Source organism: Mercenaria mercenaria, chromosome 15, assembly GCF_021730395.1.
Source record: "Mercenaria mercenaria strain notata chromosome 15, MADL_Memer_1, whole genome shotgun sequence".
In the NCBI taxonomy this organism is placed as follows: domain Eukaryota; kingdom Metazoa; phylum Mollusca; class Bivalvia; order Venerida; family Veneridae; genus Mercenaria; species Mercenaria mercenaria.
In genome coordinates this window covers 3,986,064-3,996,932 of record NC_069375.1, presented here as the reverse complement: position 1 = coordinate 3,996,932, position 10,869 = coordinate 3,986,064, and the positions used below count along the sequence as shown (strand labels likewise).

Sequence of the window (10,869 nt, the reverse complement as noted above, 5' to 3'; positions counted from 1 at the left end):
ATACCAAATGTGCAAGGGCAGGTTTAAGCAATGTAGACCAAAATCAGCTCAGTGACATGCAATTGTGTTACAATGTACTTTCATTAAATCTTTCTAATGGAACCAGACTTTGATACAGTTATTATTTAAGTTATCCAAAATAGTAAAACATGATTTTATATGTTCAGTGTAAAGAAGTGTCTTTAAATTACTATTGAATTTTAAAACTAAATCAGAATTACGATAGTAAAATTTAGCAAAATATTTACGCAATTTGTAATAACGGTAGCCTTGCTGAAGAAGTTTACTTGTAATATACTGATTACGTTCATTGAAATGCTTGACATGTCTACACGTCCTGGCAAACCGAATTAATTGAGAAATATATACCCCATAAGATGTAGCCTGAGGTACATCCCCATCCAAATGGGGAAAATTTACAATACTAAAATTAAAATCATCCCTCTTGTCATAAATGTTGGTATGTATAATATTATCATAAATAGAGAGATGTAAATCTAAAAATGAAGCATCAGTATCCGAATTGTTAGTTTTAATTAACTGAAGCTCCCTAGGATAAATAGTACCCACCAAATGACCGAAAAACGGATCATCCATATTAAGAATATAATCCAGATAGCGTGATGTATTATTAAATGCAGTTATAATATCTGCCTGCGTATCTGGAGAAAGGCTCAGCATAAAGTCTCTTTCATAACAATATAAAAACAAATCTGCGACAAGGGGTGCACAATTTGTTCCCATGGGAAAACCAACAACTTGTCTAATAACTGTATTCCCAAACCTGATGTAAATGTTGTTCAATAAAAAGGAAAGGGCTTTAAAAACTTCGTCACAGGTCCACATTGTATAATGTTTAATAATATTGCTAGTAAAAAAAGCTTTATCAAAGTTGCAAGCGAGAAATGTAGCATTCTCTCTGGCAAAAGTCTTTTGAATTAGGGCAGTTAGTTTGTCATTTATTAAGTTATGTGGTAAAGTGGTATACAAAGTAGAAAAATCGTATGTACTGACTGTAGAAACCTTGTAATTATTAATTTTAAACTTATCCAGGATTTCGCCAGAATTTTTAATCGACCAAAATAAGTGTTTACCAGAGTTTTCGTATACTTTATTGCAGTATCTTTCCACGTGGGCTTTCACCTTCACAGCAGTTAGACATGATGTTAATAGTTTTGAAATATTTGTAGTTGCACAAGAGCTTGAATTAGCGATGAAGCGAGCCATACTCAAAGCCATGTGTGAATTAGTTAAGACAAATTGTGAACATAACAGATTTCCAGGAAAATCTGCCCATACTTCATGGAGTTATGTACTCTTGCTTGAGAGTTATGGTGGTTAACAAATATTTACAATTTAATAAGTGAAAGTAATGGTCTGGTGAACAGTAATGGAACATGCAGCACTGCGCGCGCAGTAGGCAGGACGCTGTCGTTTACACTAGCACCACTTACAACTTCAACTGATTAGTTTGCAGATTTACTGATACCATAAGCCAACCTGGTCCTTTGGTCTTGCAATATACTTGTCAAAAGTGATACGCTGCATGCGATTTTGTTTGCCAGAAAAAAATCGCGCAACCAAAAAATTGTTAATGCATCTTTTATCAAGAAAAAGAGAAAATCATTATATAAAGTGTTATGATTTCAAACGCTGTAGGTTTGAAGGCACAAACATAAATGTTTACCTTAACATCAAAACATGTAACAAAAAGCAATAACAGGGAAAACAACAGTAAAAGTTGTCTGTCACAATTGAACAAACCAAAACAGGGTAAAACATAAACAATTCTTGAATTTCTTAAGAAATATGTTTAAAACAGTGTCTATTAATAACCGACCATCACTGTGCTATATTAGATGTTCTTTATGGGGCGCCGTTTTACTATTTTCTACGCATTTTTTATATCAAGAAATGATTTGTTGATATCAAAAATTCGATTTCTTGATATTAAGAATTATTTTTTGATATCAAGAAATGATTCTTGATACAAAGAAATCGAATTTCTGATATCAAAAAATCATTTCTTAATATCAAAAAAGAATTTCTTGATATCAAAAAATAGATTTTTTGATATCAGGAATTCATTTTTTGATATTAAGAATGTTGTCTATTTTTTGATATCAAAAAATCGATTTCTTGATATCAGGAATTCGATTTCTTGATATCAGAAAATCATTTGTTGATATCAACAAATTAGTTATATTTTTTGATATCAGGAAATCGAATTCTTGATATCAAGAAATCATTTCTTGATATCTAGAAATACGGACTATTTTTTGATATCAAGAATTCGATTTATGGATATCAAGAAATCATTTTTTGATATCAAGAATTCGTTTCTTGATATAAAAAATTGCCAGTATTTCTTGATATCAAAAATTCCCGCCTTTCTAAAAATAGACATGCAATTAGGGATAACCCCTAATTAATTTATTCAGTGCGGGGTATTGAACGCCTAGACTGTCTTGACATAATGATTATCAGTTTGTCATGTGCTTTTTCCAATATATTCGGTACAAATCATAATCTTTCTTGTAGATAAAGCAGTTTGTTATGTACATTAACTAGTTTGTCCGGTACATTTCTTAGTTTATGTTGTGCATTCTCTAGTTTGTGCTGTCCAATTAATAGTTCGTTATGTGCTTTTCTCAATATGTTCGGTACAAATTATAATTTGTTATTTAGATAAAACAGTTTGTTATGTACATTTACTAGTTTGAGCGGTACATTTCTTAATTTGTGTTGTGCATTCGCCAGTTTGTGCTGTCCAATTGATTGCTTAAAAATATCCGATTTCATGTGAAATTACATATGTGTACCCTTACAATTTTTGTCTTTACAAGTGGATTCTCATACATACAACAAATATACTACTTACGTAAAATAAGTTCTTTTCGGCAATTATCTATTTTCGGAAACTTTTGAAAAGATAATTAATACATATCTGTTTATTAAAACATAACAAACTGCTTTATCTAGAAGACAAGTTATGATTTGTACCGAAAATATTGGGAAAAGCACATAACGAACTATTGATTGGACAGCTCAAACTAGTAAATGCACAACACAAACTAAGAAATGTACCGGACAAACTAGTTAATGTACATAACAAACTGTTTTATCTACACAACAAATTATGATTAGTACCGAACATATTAAGAAAAGCACATGACAAACTATTGTACAGCACAAACTAGTGAATGCACAACACAAACTAAGAAACTTACCGGACTATCTAGTAAATGTACATAACAAACTGTTTAATCTACAAGACAAATTATAATTTGTACCGAATATATTGGAAAATTCACATGACGAACTATCAGTTGTACAGCACAAACTGGTGAATGCACAACACAAACTAAGAAATGTACCGGACAAACTAGTAAAGGTACATAACAAACTGTTTTATCTACAAGAAAGATTATAATTTGTACCGAATATATTGGGAAATGCACATGATCTGTTTGCAGGGAGGAAGTTGTTCTTTCTCGCTGTCGAATAGGTCATACCCGTTTGACTCACTCTTATCTTTTGAATAAAGAAGATCAACCTGAATGTGTACCATGTCAAACACCGCTAACTATTAAACATATTTTAATCGACTGTGTGGACTTTGCTACACAACGTAGTACATATTATGACGTTCAATCTTTGAAAGAGTTATTTGACAACGTTTCAGTCGGAAATATTTTATCGTTTTTAAAGCAGATAGGAATATATCAAAAGATCTAACACTACTTATTTTTATTTACATCTTGCAATATTATTATGTTTGCAGCTGATATTTTAACACACACGTACATACATTTTTACAGTACTGTTTTTAGATATGCTTTACATTTTTACATGGATGTTTTTAGATACGTTTTATATTATTCATAGTGTTCTTTACATTTTTTTACATGGATGTCTTTAGGTATGCTTTACATTTTTACATCAATGTTTATGTTTTACAGTTGGTGTTTGCAATTTGACTTCTTCTCGGCGATACCATGATCAGACTGCACGGATCAGACTGCACGGATTTGCAGGCTGATCTTGGTCTGCACTGGTCGCAAAGGCAGAATCACTTGCCGCCAGCAGGCTAAAGGTTAATAAACAGTGTATGTCTGTTATGTTTAGAAAAGACTGTCCGGAAATTTCTTTTATTTCTTATTGTTACCTGAAAATTCTGGAACCTTCCATGATACAGTATATAGTCAGATGTTTTAGATTGAAATAGAAGCTAAGAAGCTAAACTGTAGATATTGATGAAACTTTCCGGTATTTCTTAAAAACAAATTATTACCAGTTTGGATATTTAATATTTGGAAGGATTATTTGAAGGATTTATATTAAAATTTCTTGATTTAAAAATTATCTTTGAAGAGAGGAATTATAAATATTTAATATTACTTTTGAACTGTGTGAAACATTGTGGAATTCATTCTGACTCGATTTAAATTTGACCTGGACAAGATTTGGACTATTTTAGTTATTAGATTGGATTTTAAAGCTTTTTGTCATTTTAAAAGGTATTTGGATTTTTACTTAAATTCATGAATAAAATTTTGTTATTGTTACAGTTGCTTGTTTGTCTTTATGTTACTTTTATTCACTGTAACAAGAAATTGTTACCCTCTGACGTAACAGATGCACCTTATTTCTGACCACCGTAATTTGTTTCCTTGTGTATCTATCCCGAGATTTCTAATATGGTCTGCTACAATTGAAAAATCATAAAAATCACTAGAGCCCATTTCTTTTACAATGTAAGGGTTACGGCGTATTGCCATTTGTATTCCTGTAACTTACTGATGTTGTATACACTGGCACATTTTTCAGTGTTTTTTTCAATGCTTGAATGAACAGAATCATTTTCGTTCATTGTGTGTCCCTTTCCAGGGAACTTATGTGAAATATTTTCAAAATAAAAAAGTCTTAGACTAAGCCACATCATTGAAAGGAAATTCTATTTTTATTTTGGCCAGGACAGTTGTCACTGTAAGTGATTACATTTTGAATGCCGGTCTCTTGTTGATCCAATGTTTTGAAAAATGAAAACACACAGGAAGATATTTCACAGGACCCACGTTTAGGAGTGGTTTCATTCCATAAGTAGCAGTATGCTTCTTTAGAACCCAGTGAGTATACAGATAGGTTATTATTGTTCAGTTTACTAGCAAAGTACATAGATGACTGATTTGATTTTGGTAAAGTAATGACCTGCTGCAGGTCGAAACAAGCAGTGACATGGGATGGGTTTGTCTGAGACAAAGACTTCTCTGCATCTTTTGACGTCTTGCAAGATTTTTATTTCTAATGTGCCTTTCATTTTTTTTACCATCAAATGAGATTTTTCATTATCTGGTGAAATTCAGCACAAAGATCACACTGGTCCTTTAATGGTTTATTAAATGCTATATTAAACTGCGCATTGAATATCTGTCTGTACTTGTGAAATCTTGCAGGGACATAATTGTTTTTGTGACATTGCTCTACATAAAGCTCATACATTTAAGTCAAATTAAGCTCAGTATCTAGATACACTTTTACAGAACTCTTTCTGCAATAATGAGACTCTACACGAGGGAAACAGTTTATGTAATCTTTGATATCATCAATAATTGTAGAATGAATTTTGTTAGGACGCACATTATGCTTTCCTCTACTGTCATCAGCTGGAAAACCTGTTAACTGACTAGACTGTTTAAGAGCAGAATCAACTTTTGCACTAGTTATATGCAAGGTAGCTAAATAAAAATAAAAAGTTTTACATACAGATATTTTTAAATTGTCAACGGTAAATGAAAACTGGCGAGAACATTTCCTGTGCCTTGCTCTTTGCCTGGAAACTAGTCTCCTTAAACTGGAATCTGATTTACAGTGGAAAAAATGTAATATTTTTGTATTATATATGAAGAGTGACTCCAGAATTGAATTTTTTAAAATTGTTCTCCCTTTGTTGTTCATTTATTTGCGAGGTACTTCTTGTTTTACAACTTACACCACATGCAGGCTTGAGGGTTTTTGCACGCTTAATTTTGCCAAGATGCCCGACATAGCTCAACCCAGAATCCCTTCTACGTTTAAGAATATTTCTCTTCCAGTTTTCGGGATTTCTTTGCCTTTAACGGCTTCTTTTGCTTATCTGATTCTGTACCCCATTTTGTATTGAAGAATGAAAGTCATCCCCATTTAATTCTATGCTTTCATTCATACTTCTACCCCTTTCACCTGATCCTAACTCTTGAACCCCATTCTCATGCTGTTTGTTACCAGAACCCGAAACCGAATCTGATTCCCCCATATCTGCAGAGCTAAACATACAACTGTTAGAGTTCCCATTGTTATCAGAGCCTGAGTTGTCACCACTTTCTGTAACAGAATATTCAACTTTGTCCCTACCAGATTTATAATTGTTACCAGAACCCATATCATGATCATTTTCAGACACAGTACATTTATCAGTATCACCAGAACCCTTATCATGATCATTTTCAGATACAGTACATTTATCATTATCACCAGAACTCACATCATGATCATTTTCAGACACGGTACATTTATCAGTATCAACAGAACCCATATCATGATCACTTACAGACATGGTACATTTATCAGTATCAGCAGAACTCATATCATGATCACTTAGAGACACGGTACATTTATCAGTTGTTGTTGTTGTTGTTGGGTTTAACGTCGCACCGACACATGATAGGTCGTATGGCGACTTTCCAGCTTTAATGGTGGAGGAAGACCCCAGGTGCCCCTCCGTGCATTATTTCATCACGAGCGGGCACCTGGGTAGAACCACTGACCTTCCGTAAGCCAGCTGGATCAGTATCACCAGAACCCATATAATGATCACTTTCAGACATAGTACATTTATCAGTATCACCAGAACCCATATCATGATCACTTAGAGACACAGTATATTTATCAGTATCACAGAACCCATGTCATGATCACTTTCAGACACGGTACATTTATCGGTATCAGCAGAACCCATATCATGATCAGTTAGAGACACAGTACATTTATCAGTATCAGCAGAACCCATATCATGATCACTTTCAGATACGGTACATTTATCAATTTCAGCAGAACCAATATCATGATCACTTAGAGACACAGTACATGTATCAGTATCAGCAGAACCCATATCATGATCACTTAGAGACACAGTACATTTATCAGTATCAGCAGAACCCATATCATGATCACTTTCAGACACAGTATATTTATCAGTTTCAGCAGAACCCATATTATGATCACTTTCAGACATGGTACATTTATCAGTTTCACCAGAAACCATATCATGATCACTTAGAGACACGATATATTTTCAGACATAGTACATTGATCAGTATCAGCAGAACCCATATCATGATCACTTTCAGACACAATACATTTATCAGTATCACCAGAACCCATATCATGATCATTTTCAAGCAAAGTACATTAATCAGTGTCAACAGAACCCGTATCATGATCACTTTCAGACATGGTGCATTTATCAGTATCAGCAGAACACATATCATGATCATTTAGAGACACAGTACATTTATCAGTATCACCAGAACCCATACCATGAACACTTTCAGACACGGTACGTTTATCAATATCAGCAGAATCCATATCTTGATCTCTTTCAGACATGGTACATTTATCAGTATCAGTAGAACCCATATCATGATCACTTAGAGACACAGTACATTTATCAGTATAAGCGGAACCCATATCATGATCACTTTCAGACATGGCACATTTATCAGTATCAGCAGAACCCATATCATGATCACTTAGAGACACAGTTCATTTATCAGTATCACCAGAACCCATGTCTTGATCACTTTCAGACACGGTTCATTTATCGGTATCAGCAGAACCCATATCATGATGAGTTAGAGACACAGTACATTTATCAATATCACCAGAACCCATATCATGCTCACTTTCAGACCTAGTACATTTATCAGTATCAGCAGAACCCATATCATGATCACTTTCAGAGAGAGTACATTATCAGTATCAGCAAAACCCATATCATAATCACTTTCAGACATAGTACATTTATCAGTATCACTAGAACAAATATCATGATCACTTAGAGACACAGTACATTTATCAGTATCACCAGAACCCTTATGATTATTTTCAGACCTAGTACATTTATCAGTGTCAGCAGAACCCACATCATGATCACTGTCAGTGTGTGTGTGTTCGGGTTTAACGTCTTTTTCAACAATTTTTCAGTCATATAAACGACGGTGTCTTCTTGTAGCATTGAGCACAAAGCCCAACTTTATGATCACTGTCAGACATAATACATTTATCAGTATCACCAGAACCCATATCATGATCACTTTCAGACATAGTACATTTATCAGTATCGGCAGAACCCATATTATGATCACTTTCAGACATGGTACATGTATCAGTATCACCAGAACCCTTATCATGATCACTTTCAGACACGGTACATTTATCAGTATCACCAGAACCCATATCATGATCACTTTCAGATACGGTACATTTATCAGTATCAGCAGAACCCATATCATGATCACTTCGAGCCACAGTACATTTATCAGTATCACCAGAACCCTTATCATGATCATTTTCAGACATAGTACATTTATCAGTATCAGCAGAACCCATATCATGATCACTTTCAGACACAGTAAATTTATCAGTATCAGCCGAACCCATATCATGATCACTTTTAGACATGGTACTTTTATCAGTATCACCAGAACCCATATCATGATCACTTAGAGACACAGTACATTTATCAGTATCATCAGAACCCATATCATGATCACTTAGAGACACGGTACATTTATCAGTATCAGCAGAACCCATATCAGGATCATTTTCAGACACGGTACATTTGTCAGCATCAGCAGAACCCATATCATGATCAATTTCAGACACAGTACATTTATCAGTATCAGCAGAACCCATATCATGATCACTTTCAGACATAGTACATTTATCAGTATCAGCAGAACCCATATCATGATCAGTTAGAGACACGGTACATTTATCAGTATCAGCAGAACCCATATCATGATCACTTTCAGACACAGTACATTTATCAGTAGTAGCAGATATCATATCATGATCACTTAGAGACACAGTATGTTTATCAGTATCAGCAGAACCCATATCGTGATCATTTTCAAGCATAGTACATTTATCAGTGTCACCAGAACCCATATCATGATCACTTAAAGACACAGTACATTTATCAGTATCAGCAGAACCCATATCATGATCACTTAGAGACACAGTACATAATCAGTATCAGCAGAACCCATATCTTGATCACTTTCAGATACGGTACATTATCAGTATCACCAGAAACCATATCATGAACACTTACAGACACAGACCATTTATCAGTACTTTGAAAAAAAAAGAAAAAGAAAAAACCCTAAAAAAACAGAACTGATAAGCTAAAAAATTAATATGAAACTTTGAAGGCATGTTTAGTGTTCAACCCGTTTACAGTTGGACACTACGCTTCCCTCTTTGATTGCGTCTGACGGAAGAGGGGGAGGACTCTATGATGAGCAGTTTTTAAATCCTACCAGGACTGAACTGTTTTGATATTTGTCTTCTGACCTGTTTCGTCGGGCCCTTAAGGGTGTTTCTCTTGTTGCTCTGTCTTCTGAAAAGGCATTGAGTACATACGTTTTTGGTTCTTAAGGTTTGCTTTTTATATATTTATACACGAGCATTTTTGTGTTTTACATGCCATGCCTTTTTGTTTCCATTACGTGTGTTAGAGATTCACCTGGAGGGGATTACTTTTATTTACACTGTCCCATGTCTTTGAAACATGGTGGGGGCAAGAGTGAGGTTGGGTGCGCACCATAAACCGGTTTATCCCCAGTGGTATTTTTGCCACTGACCGTTCCAAGGCGGTGCCCCACTGTGTTCCTTTGTTTGTTCGTTTTGTCCTGATGTGTAAGCCTTGAGTGTGTGTGTGGTGCACGCGTTTGCGTGCTGGGGGGTTCGTTTTGGGGGGCTGCGCTTTTGGTGCGTGGCACTCCCTGTTTGATATTTTTCTTTGTTTTTAAAGTTGTTAACTATGACATCACCACAAACATTTCAGTGTGACATCATCACAACAGGAAGTGACATCACTAATTAAGACTAATTAACAACAGACAATTAGTATGTCATTATCAATTTAAGATCATTAAGCAGTACAGATTGGTGTTCAAACTCACTTAATGTTGAAATTATATCAGAAATGCAAATTTGCTATTTTGTTTGCCTATCTGTTATATTGTCTTTTAACAAAACATAGCTGCAAAAACAAGTTAAGTGCTCTTAGCTTGTTTTTGCTTTAAAAATTTATGCAGTTAATGATATTTTATGGGTGTAAAAACAAGCCCAGTCACTTAGCTTTTCTTGCTCTTATCTAAAATTGGTTTGCAAATAGCAGGTTTTTGCAAACTTCTGCAAAATGGGGGGTTTTTTTTAAATAAAAACTTGGGAAAAAAATTGGGGATACATGTATGACATCATTTTGGACTAAAATATGCAAAAAAAGAGATTTTTGAAAAAAAAGTCAGTTTTCCAGTTTTTGCGCTCATATGACGAGGTATTGTTTTTCATTTGAGTAAACATATACGTTTTTTGTTTGTAACTTTACTCAATGTTTTCTTTTTCTTTTTGTCAAATCAAGTTTTTTTTTTAACTTCTGTTATTATTTTTTACATTGATTGCCACTACTATTTAATATTTGTAGGTGCGGGGAAGAAACTGACTGGTCTGAACTTTACCCCCTAGCATGTGCTTGACCTTTCTTCTGACCTGTTAAGTGGGAGAAGAAAATGACCGGTCAGTTCTTTTCCCCCAAGCCAG

General features: G+C 34.3%; 1 protein-coding gene across 1 annotated transcript; it reads right to left on the bottom strand.

Moving 5' to 3' along the window:
* Positions 1-7,449: 7,449 nt before the first annotated feature.
* LOC123559167 (clumping factor B-like) lies at positions 7,450-9,261 on the bottom strand. The gene is made up of 2 exons (XM_045350986.2): positions 8,312-9,261; positions 7,450-7,789 (listed from the first exon to the last, which is right to left on the bottom strand). Exons 1-2 carry the CDS (start codon positions 9,259-9,261, stop codon positions 7,450-7,452), a joined length of 1,290 nt encoding a protein of 429 aa, XP_045206921.2.
* Between the last annotated feature and the right edge of the window lie 1,608 nt (positions 9,262-10,869).